The following is a 13,504-nucleotide window of genomic DNA, read 5'->3' as shown; positions in this document are numbered from 1 at the left end:
TACATATTTTATTATCACAATATAAGTTATTAATATTATCAAACGTTTGATATTAAAATTTCTATTCTGTCAATTTAATTCTGTAATTTTCATATTATAAATGTATATTATTCAACCTCACTTCTTTCCTTTATTAATAAAGTCATAGGCAATGGCACCACACCTATAATAACTCCAGCTAACATGCGACTGACAGACTTATACTCGAGCTTATTAACGTTTAATAACAGGTATAGTCAACTTTTTAACTACCTACTGCACAATCTTTGTGAAAATCTTCTTTCAAGGGATAGCCAGTATGGCAAATTGCGAATTTATTAGTAAATTTCCCAGTGAATTTTTCATCTATAAAAATACAATTACGATTATCTATGCAACCAGTGCATGCGCTAGATTATCTATTCTACATTTACAAAGTATTGTTGGGCATGCTGTATTCCGATAATGGAATATCCTGGTAGGTAGAAAAGCTATTAGCAATAGGACAGTATATAGGTAGTTTTATAATGAGCTGTTACAATAAATACTAATTTTTCCACGTATGCGTGTAAACTCCCATGGTCGGTTCGCTATATCCAGTGCAGGTCTCACCTGTATTCATATCGTACGTATTTTTGCACACTCCTTTAAGCTAATAGAGTTCTCACTGGAAGCATGAAACAAATATAAGTATTCCCAGAGTCTGGTATATCGCAAAATTCGCTGTATTTGCAATGAGTCTCTGCAACGCACGTATTAGCGTTACTAAATAGGACACATAGGCGTCACTGGTACATTTGAACGCGGTAAAGCATGTGTTGCTAGCTGACATTTTGTAGCCGGCGATGCAGGTGCCGCCGGTCCCGGACTTAGCGGTATCGCAAGTTGCGCAGTTAGCTGCCCAAGAGCATTCGCACTGCGCGGTAGCATTATTTTAGCACGACTAGCAGGCCCCGTTGATGCCGAAATAGCAGTCCTTGCATATCCTGCACACGTTCTTGTCTCCAGCGCAATCTGCGCATCCTGCAGAGCACGCTGCGCATGAGCTGCGATCTAAAGCAAAGCCAGGAACGCAGCTTTTGCAGTTCTCTTAGCAGGTTTTGCGGGTGCCTAAGCAGATTTGGTTGGTGGCGCAGACGGCATCGTCAGCATTGCACTCCAACTCGCATTTCCCGCCAAAGAGCTTGTAGCCAGTCTTACACGTACTGCAGCTATTCTTATCAGCAGAGCAGATCTTGCGATTAGCATCTTCGCCGGCTGTGCACTTGCCTCCAACAACACCAAAACTCGTTCTAACAGGTCTTGCCCACCTCTACTGATGTGCACTCTATGCACTTCTTCGAGCAAGCGGCACAAATACGCTTACCCATAACTTTAGACCTGAAAAATCCACCCAGGTACTCAATGCACGCGGGAGCCTCCTTAGGGTCAAAATTCCCGACGCAGTTTTTGCATTTATCTGCATTTTCCCTATGTGACACAATTTATCCAGGCACTCTGACCTGTTATCGCGGCATACCTCGCATTTCCCACCATTACTAACTAAGTTATTTCTGCACGTTACACACATTTTTATGTCCATTGAGCAGGTCTGGCAGTTCTCTACTTAGCACTTTTCGCCAATCTTGACGCAATTAATCGCACAGTTCGTGTAGGAACCTTTACTATCACGTATATAAGGAAACATGTAATCTCAGCATTTGATTTTCCTTCTTCGAGGTTTGCGCTGCTGCGAACTACAGAATTTGCACGGAATTTCATCGTCCTTTGCGCAGTGCTGGTAGTATTTTTTTGCCATTTTAATACCTGATAGAAAGGCATTTGTGGATTTAATGTTGAGAAAATTGGATAATTATGCAGCTGCGTACAACAATATATGCAGTGATGCTTATCAGGATGCAGAGTTGGAAATTGTGCGTGAGCGAATTGCGCTGATGAGGTTACTGCAGTAGGAGCTTTTTGCTTTGCGAGTGCAGAAGAAAGTAATCGTCTGTCTTCTGGGGCGGTAGCAGGAATTTCGCTGGCAGTTATCGCGGTGGTGTTGGGTGCTTCTGGTGGAGTTTTCTGGTATTTTAGGAGGGCTAAGGCTGTAAAGCGAAAAAGAGTGATGAAGTGGAGGGAGTAATGATGGAAGTGAGAGGTTGGAGGTAAATATTTATTAAATTAGTGTCTAGTTGGTGAGGATTTCAGAAATTGGGCGTTTTGCGTTCTGGGGGTAAGAGATTTAAAGGCGTGCTAAGAGGATAGGGAAATACAAATTCCGTTTGAAACGGTAAAGATATATATATATTAAAATACAGTATAGTGTAATTCATTATTTAGTTTACTCAAGCATTGTAGCTGATTCAACAATTTAGTACTATATGTTTTACTTATTAGTTGTCGCATCATTATTCTTTTAAATGAAATTAGATTTTTTCTTCATTAAAACAGCATAGACTACTCCAACAATAATAACACCAACTAGAGCTACTATGCCAACAACGATTCCGATTATAGATCCGTTACTTATTTAGTTGTTTTAGATAACACAGACTCCGTCTACAGGAGGAGCATTATCTTTGCATTAGGTGCACACAGTCTTGCTATCACAGGTGAAGCAATTAGCAGGACACTACTCCCAACTATTACCATTATCTTATACCTTGCAGTAAAATCCAGCGAACTAGCTAATATTTTATTGGCATTAATCTTCTACACACTTTTTATCCGTAGTGAATCTATATCCATCCAAACAAGCATCACATGTATCAGCTGCCGAGCATTGCTAGCAATTTTGAGAACATTTTAGGCAGCGGTTATCCTATTTCAAGTAACCAGTTGAGCATCTAGTGCAAATATCTAAGTTCTTGCAGCTATCGCACCCTTCCATACAGTTAACGCAAGTTGAACCAGTATTATTAGCATCACAGAACTAGTTAGGTCTGCAGAGGTTTTTAGAGTTGCATTCGCTCGGAACGCACTCCCCGCCAACCAGATCGTGGTGGTCTTTGCAGAGGCCGCATACATACTTTGACAAACATGCGCGGCAGTTGGCTTTGCAGAGCGTGCACGTATTAGCCATCTTATCAAGTAAATAGCTATCTTTGCAAATTTAGCATTCTTAGTAGCTGGAGCATTTTTGCAGTTTACCGGGCAAGGCTGACATACATCAACTATTGCTCTGTAACCTTCTATACACTCAAAGCATTTGCCAAGTTCGCAGTTTAAACAGTTTTTTGGACATTTCTGGCACACTTTATTTATAAAATTATAGTCAGGTAAGCATCGGCTACATGACCATTCACTAGTGCATTCGCTGCAACCTGGTGAACAGGGATAACAATTATGGAATCTATCTTTAAAAAATCCAGGGTTACAATCTTTGCATACCCACTCCCCAAAACAGATGTTGCAGTCCTACACGCATTTAACACACTAACCATCTTTAACTAAGTATCCTGGGATGCAGTTGAAGCATCCGCGGCTGTCACAATTTTCACAGTTGTCTTTGCACGGCTTGCACGCATTATTCTCTAAGTAGTACCCATATCGGCATGCTTAACACTTGCCCCGTGAAGACGCCTAGCACATCTTGCAGTTGAATATTTCGCATGCTTGACAAATTTGTGGCTTTGTTTTGTCAGTGCTTGGGCAAACAGTGCCTTCTGGACAGGTTTTTGTAGGGCAGATGTACGGGTTCATTTAATAAATAAGAAAAACTGTATATATAATTATATATACGAATTAATATAAATGATATTATTTGCTTACTTATGTTTACTTATAATAACTAGTATTATGCGAAAGTAAAAATGATAGCTTTTAAAGTTTATATATTTATATCTAAATAGTAGTATTTCATTTTTTTCTTTTATTGATTATATAATATTTATATGAATATAAAAATAAAACTAGATTCTCAAGATATTAAATCATAATAAAAAAGTTTCATGTAATGAAATTTTTACGCATACTATAAATTATTATTATATATTAAAAAATATATTAAATAGATCATATTTAAATTATATTGAAGTTATTTATCAATATAGATTGTATTGGACCTATATATTATCAACATACATGTTCAGTTACAAATCATTGTTTCTATACATTTACCATATACCATAATTTCGCATATTTTATTTTCAAATTTAATTTCCGCTGTATACTTTTTCAAATAGTAAAGGCGTTTCAGCTGATTAGATATAAACTTGTATCAATGTATATAACACTAAAACTGATAAAATAGCAGCAAAAGCTACAACTGTTCCACCCGCAGTGGAAGGCCTGGGATTTCAGCGCGAATACTTGAATCATCATGTGCTAAATTAGATGGATGCGTAGAGAAGTGCAGTGAATGAAATATAGGTCATTTGGGCAGTAGAAGCGTTTTTGAGGTGTGCCTGTGGGAGCTATAATAGAAAAGTATTTAAATATGTTAGAGAGACTTTTTCCTGAAATATGGAGATATTTGTGTCGCAGGATACAGGAAGATAGCGAATTTGTGCGGTGTATGTACAGATTGGTATAGGTAATTAACTAAGTTTGCACAAAGTAAGGTCGAAAGGGTGAACCTTGCTCATATAGAGTTGATTTGTTCTATGCTAGCCTCGCTGTACACCAGATGATAATTAGCTGAGATGATAGCATATTGTGACACATCATTAGCAGAGGGCGGAGCATGCATTGGGACTGCTGCAGCGGCCTGCAGAATTGAACCCAAAACAACTGTTTGCAGGCGCATAACCTCTGCTAACCGTCATACATTAGCCAAAGATAAGACTAAATGCTGTTATTATCTCCCTGAATACAAATATGAAACTAAAAATGCGAAAAATGTGAAGATAGTACTATTTAGTCAGTATCCTGATGTTTTGCACCACTAGAGGTATCTGGCAGCATCCCTGGAGGCGTGGTAGCAAGAATTGTGGTTGCGTGTGCCTTCGGGCCAGCATTACTTTATATTCCGTCAAGAAGGCATGAACCGCTAGTTGCGCTAATATTAACTTAGTAATATAATTTAAATATAATATATTTGGCAAGAAAACATACTATATGCTACTGTAATCATGTGTAGGTGGGGGTTTTCAATCCTAAAAATAGCTATAATTCCCCATACTTAGGCTCACTATAGTAATCGAAAATATTGCTAATATAATTTTTGAGCATAGCACTGGTTTTAGTAAACTAGCGGTCGATGGCGATTCTTTATTAAAATTTATTTAAGTATTATATATTATTGTATATACTAAATTTTGAATAAAAATGAGGATCCTAAAAGTCCAATTACAGCTACACTGCAAAAGCGGATTAATATATGATACTAGGGTATAACAGATTATACGGCACTTATTTTTGTATGAATCCAATTAAATTAAAAGATAAGGGATTAATATCACCATTTCATAGGTCATGGGTACAAGATGTTGCTATCAGTACTGGGATAGCTGAGAACCTTGCTTGTTCCTTAAAGTAGATAACCTAGCCGGTAGCCACATAGCTACTATCGACCACTATTCGACCAATAGTTCCTGTGATCATATTGCTGGTTTGCTGCTTTAGAGTGCAAAGTACTCTATGAAGCTATTTTGCTCTAGATAATATCCAGTAGCATCTCCGTATCATGCGAAATCAGACAAAAGGAAGCCTCTCATGCACTGGGTGGAGGCCCTCCCATCACGGAGCAAGCAGTTATGAACACTACCACATGCGCACAAAGAGGATATACCATCAGTACCACACTTGATATATCTTCCACCATGATAGAATTCACCTTCCTTGAGCTCCTGACTGCAGTTGAAACATATTTTCCGTCCTTTTTCGCACATTAAAAAAAGCACAACATGCAGCCTACTAACCTGGTATGCATTTCATCTAATTTTACAACTCATAGTTAGTACAGCTCTTCGGCACCCACAGGCAAAATTGAAATCATTCATAATTTATATCTTGTATGTACCCGTTTTAAGGAATAAACCATTTTCGCATTTATTCCATATCCTCATATCATTTGATCAGGGTTAATAATTATATATGTTGTATCTAGCATATTACTCCTTATTTTGGATGATTCAACATACATATCGTTCATTATCCGGTGATACCGTACCATTTTAGCATCTATCGCTATTTTCAACGTCACAAAGTGTGAAATTTTAAGAACACTAATATTAGTAGATATCTTAATTACCTAGCTAACATGGTTTCCTATAAGTTCCTGAGTGAATAAAATTGTATATCCAACTGGTGCACACATCATCGGGGATTGAATCCTCTTTGCAGAAAAGATAGTAATCCTTGGAATAATTTTAAAACGTAATTAGCTTGAAATAATAGCGTGGGAGGCAGGCTGCGCAGATTATCTGTATGTTGATACTATGTTATTGGTGTCAGTATGAATGTCATTTAATATTTACTGATTTGCAAATTAGCAGTATCTAGAGTTATAGCAATTGCAATCGTATTATTCTTGGATTTTACTTTTTAGACAAATATCATATGATCCCATAGACTCATATTAGCAATATTAGCATACTCTGCACGCTTGATCTGGGTTAATATATTACTAAAGGCTTATATAATAGTGAAAACATTATTGTAGGAATATAAGTATTCTCTATTATATTAACTTTCACAATCAATTTATGATAGTATTTGCCTGAACACATTGCACGCTCTTAACTGCATTCAGCACAATCTTTATACACCCAATCTTACACAAGCGCTATGTTATGGTATAAATAGCTCTAAGTACAATTGAGAGAGGACTTATTTAGGATTATTGGCGCATATGTCATTTTATTGTAGCTAATTTTTATATAAGACAAGAAAAACATACTACTTAACTAGAAGTTTCTATATCTAAGATTAGTATTGATATTCTAATCAATTTACTGGTATATATCAAATTGAAGTCTAGTTTTTATCTAGATGCATGTATTAAATCGCATATTCTAATTCTTCGTGAAATGCATTTTTCTAGTATATACCTTACTACTATTAGTTTTAGCTATCATACATGACTACGCTCTATCTATTTTAGATAGTCAGTAATCAACAACCCTTAATGAATCTCTTCAATGCTTACCCTGTAGCAATTGATTTTGCCTCTGCAGATAATATTTACTTACAGTTATCAAAAATGACAAAACTCACTATTATAATATTTAACACAACATTGACTATTACTAGTACTCCGCTTTATCTAAAGACTAGTATTCTCAATTTATCGTAAGTTTATTATTTGATCTGGGTGTATGCCGTCAATATAGTGTAGTATAATTTCCCGCATATAATTGTAATATTACGTTAAACCACATTATGAAATTGCAAAGTTTAGGATCTAGTTAAATATTTATAAACCTAAAATTAGTATCATTCATATAATTATAAATCTGATTAGCAATATATTCTGAAATCTAAATCTAGTATTAGAAAGCTCGTTGTTAATTTTAATTAATATATTCCTCACGAATTGTTGTTTTTATTGTTTTAAATATAATAATATCGATCAGTCCCCAAATAATATACAAGGCTACAATAGTAGGTATTATTTCTAGATATATTTTAGTGGAATCGTTATAAGTTAACTATACATTTTTATAATTGAACCGTTGATATTGGTTACTGTCAGTTGATTGTTTTTTCTTGACGATGAACATATAAACAACAAAACTTCCAATTAGACCAATATTGCCTAGTATTCTGATAACTGCACCAATAATATACCTAAGCATCATATGGTGATATGTGAATGTTAAATCCCATATGTATCGGAATAATCATCTTGGGATTTAGAGATACCCCTGAAGAACTAAGTGACCATCAAAATACACTAAAAAATCATTTAGGGTTTCCAAAAACACATAACAATTTTATAATTGGTGCTGTGAACCATGAAATAACTAAGCCTTTCGGATGCTAATAAATTCTGATTAACTCTTTTATTTTGGATGGAGGCTTACTACTGTATCTTAAATATTCTTTGCTTATATTTTGCTTATTATATTTATCATCTATAAGTTAAATGTGTTGCGATTGAGTTTAGAGTTTGACAGATTTATTATTCTATTATACTATTTTATAGTTTAGATTTTATATTTATTTTACTTGTTATTTAAGGATATATGTATTATCGTAACTAGGATTATTTTTTATTAAACGTATAAGATTAGGTTTCTGTTATCGTATTTTAATATTGATAATTATATTTTTGTTATATTGTTTTGGCTCTTATTCAATTTATTTGTATAGCTTTTATCGTATGTCACGTGTTTCTAAATATTATAGGTTCATCATTGGTATGAAAAATGAATCAAACACATAAAACTCAATATTGAATTTAAAACTTGATACCCTTGAATTGTTTTTCATGTTGCAGGCCATTTAAACACCATCCTATAGGCGTTCATATTTATCACGACCCGCTGTCGCATAAAGGCACTTTTAAATGCACTTTTTGAGTATAAGAAAGCAGCATTATAAAATAATTTTAAAATTATTCAAAATCTAAATTACTGTAGCAGCAAAAGTCGCAAATGAAAAATGAAAAGTGATGGGGTAGATTTTGGGTTTGTTAAAATAAATTGTTCATAATTGGTTTTTGAAACTGGGATCGATTATCGCCTTTTTGCTTCTCTCTGTGTCGTTTTCTACTATGCTGTTGGACGGTTTCAGCTATTAATTAAAAGTTATAACTATTTGTTAATTATTATTATACAATATGTTAAATAATAATTATGAAAATCGTAAAATTGAATATGAGTATTTAGATGTATTATGTAATTATTTTGTGTGATCTGTACAAGATTATTTATGATAAGTTATTTTCTTATGGCGACTAATGCTGAAAATTCAATGTAAAGCCAAAGCCTAGTTTATTTGTATAAAATTTATTGGAATAAGCAAATTACATCAAAGTTTAACTCAAATCAGCGAGAAATAAATTTTGTGTACATTTAACTTCTGATAATATGTAAAATTTATATCTTGAGCAATTTATTTTTATTAATGTATATAATATAGTTATTTATAAATTGTTGGAAAATTGCATCTTTTAACTCATTCTATTGAGCATTGTTATTGAATGTGAGTAAAACTATAACCAAGCACCATAAAGTATCCAATCAACATATATTCAATTAGTGTATTATTTAAAATACACCTAAATATATTATAATAAATAAACTAAGTATAACCAATTGTTAAATTATTGTATGTATATAATAATTACAAAACTGAACGACAAATTATATTTTCTAAAGTTAACATTACTTATATTTGTAAATTAACAATTAATTAAATAAAAACTCTGTTAACCTGAAATAGATTATTACATAGATGTAGGATGCTTTATCAAGTTTCAGTAATAATTAAGTATTTGTAAATATAATCATTTATATTAATATAATCTATGTTTGCATGAGTATATCAAATTCGTGTTTTAATAATTAAGTACTACTACTATAAATTAATATAATTGTTTTTCAAAAACTAAAACCCTTACCATCATTTACATCAACTTTAATATAATATTCCGAAGATCTATTTTCAGAAAATGACAGACACGGGTACATGCTCAAATGCCGTCTTCAACTGCAAGGCTGGAAACTACTGCCCTACAAATAGTTCAACTGCCGTAAATTGTCTGTCATGCTCTGAAGATATGATATATGGCTAAAGTTGTTACTGCGAAGACAGCAAACCCATATACAACTGCCAAGAATGTGAAGACAATAAGTGCTCTAAATGCGTGCTTACGACATTTTTATAAAATAACAAATGCATAAATTGTCCTTTATACTGCGATACCTGTGCAAACGCCAATTCTTGCATTACGTGCTCCGAAGGCTACGAAAAGAACCCATAGACTGGTCTTTGTGAATTATTCTGTAAAAAAGAAGATGACTGTATGCCCGTCGGAGATGATTTCGGTAATCTACCGATATTACTGGTTTAATAGTGCATTGAGAATTGCGCGTCTTGCACTTCAACCACAACTTGCGATTTCTGCGACCCTGACGGATATATCACTACAATAGACGGATAATGTACTGAGACATGTGAAAATATTCAAAACGGATAGTACTGTGAAGACGGTGTTGCAAAGTCTTGCGTTATAGGCCTAACGTCATAATGTAAATGTGGTAATGCACAATATTGTGCTTCTTGTAATACCACCGGCGCCAAGTGTGAAACGTGTTTACCTAATATGAAATTTAACACCTTTGGCACATGTGAAGATTGCAATGACGGATTTAGTAGTGTAAACGGCAATTGTATTGCCTGCACATAAAGCTAAATGGCTGCCTGCACGTGCTCAACCGCCTTAAATTGTTCTACTTGTAATAATGATATGAGCAAATGCAAAACGTGCATCCACAATTTTGACCCCTCTGGACCCATCCCTTGTGCGAAATGCAAGGACAAATTCTTCGAGGATACTTCAGCAAATATCAGAAAATGTACTGCATGCTCTGCTAACTGCACAGTCTGCTCTTCAAACTCTATTTGTACCGCTTGCGATGATGGATTTTCTATTATAAACAAGCAGTGTGTAGCCTGTACGATAAACTAAGCAACTGCTTGCACGTGCTAGACTGCCAAAAACTGCTCAACGTGCGATAATGACACAAGCAAATGCAAAACGTGTATTACCAATTTTGACCCCTCTATCACCACTCCTTGCGAGAATTGCGTGGCAGGATTTTTCAAGGATACCACTTCGGGCACTGATACTTGCACCGCCTGCTCTGTGAACTGCACAACCTGCTCTTCAAGCTCCATTTGCACGGCGTGTAACGATGGATTTTCGGTATAAAACGACAAATGCGAGAAGAAATGCACAAAAACTGACGGCAACTGCACAACGAACCAAATCTGCGACATTATATGCAAAGACTGCACTGGAAACTGCGCCACATGCGAGGGTACTATTGAAAAATGCACGACCTGCAAAGCTGGCTTTGGCTTGGAGAACTAATAATGTTTGGCGTGCCAAAGCGGCTGCGCGAACTGCGCTGATGACAAAAATATTTGTAAAGTTTGTAAGGACGGCTTTTTAGCAAAAGAAGGCATCTGTACTGCTTGTGATGGAAAGAAAACGGAAAAGTGCACGTGCGGGGAAGCAGTTAACTGCGCTACCTGCGATACTTCTGATTAGCCAAAGTGCGGACACTGCATTATTGGCTATTAAAAAGCTGACGATGACAGCTGTTCCGTCTGCTCCGACGGCTATCTAATGATAAAAATGGTCTGCACAAAATGTGAGTCAAACTGCGCAACATGCTCTAAAAGCCTCGATAAGTGCGATACATGTGCCAATTAGCACACAATGAGCATTAAGTATACGTGCGAGAAGAACTGTTCTACAGTACTGGAAGATGGAAACGCCTGCATCGGTACTGAAAGTGCTGCTTGTGGAAGTGAAGGGCAGATAACGGAGTGCAAGTGTTCAGGTGCGAAGAACTGTCTCACATGTAATGCTAGTAAGACTAAGTGCGGCTCCTGTCTGTCGGGATACAAGCTAGAGGCTGATGAATGTAAAAATTGCGAAGATGGGGCTGTAAAAATTGGAGACTACTGTTTCGCCCCCAGAAAGGAATCTGGGAACCTCTCAGGCGGCGCGGTGGCTGGAATTGTGATTGCTGTGTTGGTAGTAGTAGGAGCTGTCGGTGGCGGTATTGCGTATTACTTCATCAAGAAAGGAAAGAAGTGAAAATTTATTATAATATGTAATTGATTGTAATCTGAAATTTTCTAACTAGGTTTTGTAATAGTAATTTTTTAAGTAATACCCTCTTTGAAACCTTATAGATCTACTTATTTTAGGTTATAGAATAAATAGATTCAGCATATATTAAAAATTTTGAATCCCAAAATCTTAATTGTAGCGTAATGTATTCTTCAGTATAACGTATCATAACGTAAAATAATAAAAACTGCAATTTGCAATTTATCCAGTTTCTATGAATGGATGATAGTGAAATCTAGTGAGATAATGATAGTGCGCTAGGGATACATTGGTAGCAAGTACTGGAAATATCCTAAATTATAGATTTGATACTTTAGGGCAGAAGCATAGATTCTGTGCAAATGGTGGTAAATCTAATACTATTTACAATTAGGTATCGTGATTTATCCATTTTTCGTTGTATTGTTATATACTTAAAATATTCAATATTAGTATTAGTATTATAAAATTTGAAGTTACTAATTATATATGTATATTATCAGATTGAGCAATTATCTATTTGCAAAACTGGCAAAGTTGTTACACGAATCTAAATTAGACACCGATTATTAATAGCAAAGAGAAAAAACATAAAATTTGTTTTTAGTGCCCATTGTTAGGAGTACTATAAGTAAAGTAGATTTTTGTTAATATCTGATTTTTCAATTTAAAATATATTCATATAAACATATAACTAAGTATAACGTAAAAATAGATAGAAACAACACTCATATTCACTATCGATAATAATTATACATATAAAGCTAACTATTTCATTTATTTTAAAATGAGGAATATCATGCACTTCTTGTTCTGGAAATGCAACTGAAAAATGCTAGTGTGATGCAGCCATTAATTGTGATACCTGCGACTCTTCAGACTCATCAATATACGGAACCTGCTTGACCGTGTTCAAAATAAATGACATTGGTGCTTGTTCAGAGTGCATAGAGGGCTACTTTATGTCGGAAAGCGGCTGCTAAAAATGCGACACAACTTGCTGTTCCTGCCGGAATAATGCTAAGACGTGTGTAATTTGCGCTGATTCGCACGAACCTACTATTCAATAAACATGTTAGCCTATTTGTGATTAAGTGATAACCGCTGATTAGGTATGCGAGGATGGAACTCCAAAATCTTGTGGAGCAGAAACTCAAATTATACCTTGTTAATGTACTGGAAAAGTAAATTGCTTTACATGTCCTTCTGATAATTCCTAGTGCAAAAGCTGTTTGAGAAGCTACAAACTGCTAAAAGGTGATTGTTCGGATTGTGTATAAGGCGCAGAAATGATAGGCGAGTTCTGCATTGGTGGTGTATAAGAAGACTTAAATAGCAGTTTATCTGGAGGTGCAGTTGCTGGAATAGTTATTGCTATTATAGTAGTAATCGGAGGCATCGGTGGAGGTGTGTTTTGGTATATCAAAAAATCTAAAACTTAGCTTAAAAATGTAGGTTAGGGAGGGGTTATGTAGGAGTGAAATAAAATTGAAAGAAAAGTATACTTTTCGAGGAAATTCGTTAATGTAGCTTTTTTATTGATTTGTATTATAGCAGTATCAGATGTGTGAAATCTAATAGTTGATTTTTCAGAAAACAAATCTATTATTGTTCCATTATCAATTTAAATTATGCTAGATATAGACTAAATATAAGTTTATTAACTATTAGAGCAACTAAAGCTATTTTTCTAACTAAAACTTACAAAACTCAGCTAGAAATGGTTTACGAATCTTTAATAAAACTATATTGAGACTGCAAATACCATTGAGCAATATGTATTATTTCTATTTTGTTGCTTAATTTTAA

The 13,504-nt window shown here is 34.9% G+C and overlaps 2 protein-coding genes and 2 pseudogenes across 2 annotated transcripts; 2 read left to right on the top strand and 2 right to left on the bottom strand. All coding sequences in view use genetic code 6, as the record gives it.

Annotated features, from left to right (window-relative positions):
• Positions 1–117: 117 nt before the first annotated feature.
• SS50377_21569 (Cysteine-rich membrane protein 2) lies at positions 118–1,777 on the bottom strand (annotated as a pseudogene).
• A 513-nt stretch (positions 1,778–2,290) lies between these two features.
• SS50377_21568 (Cysteine-rich protein) lies at positions 2,291–3,663 on the bottom strand (annotated as a pseudogene).
• Positions 3,664–9,520: 5,857 nt separating this feature from the next.
• Positions 9,521–11,680, top strand: SS50377_21567 (Cysteine-rich membrane protein 1; the record flags this gene model as incomplete). The annotated part of the gene is made up of 1 exon (XM_067905485.1): positions 9,521–11,680. One exon carries the CDS (start codon positions 9,521–9,523, stop codon positions 11,678–11,680), a length of 2,160 nt encoding a protein of 719 aa, XP_067766802.1.
• A 977-nt stretch (positions 11,681–12,657) lies between these two features.
• On the top strand, positions 12,658–13,176 carry SS50377_21566 (Cysteine-rich membrane protein 2; the record flags this gene model as incomplete). The annotated part of the gene is made up of 1 exon (XM_067905484.1): positions 12,658–13,176. The coding sequence occupies one exon, from the start codon at positions 12,658–12,660 to the stop codon at positions 13,174–13,176; it is 519 nt and encodes a 172-aa protein (XP_067766801.1).
• Positions 13,177–13,504: the final 328 nt, after the last annotated feature.

This window comes from Spironucleus salmonicida, chromosome 2 (assembly GCF_000497125.1).
Source record: "Spironucleus salmonicida strain ATCC 50377 chromosome 2, whole genome shotgun sequence".
Lineage (NCBI taxonomy): Eukaryota > Fornicata > Diplomonadida > Hexamitidae > Spironucleus > Spironucleus salmonicida.
Note: the sequence above shows the minus strand (reverse complement) of the source record. Positions and strands in the feature narration are given on the sequence as shown.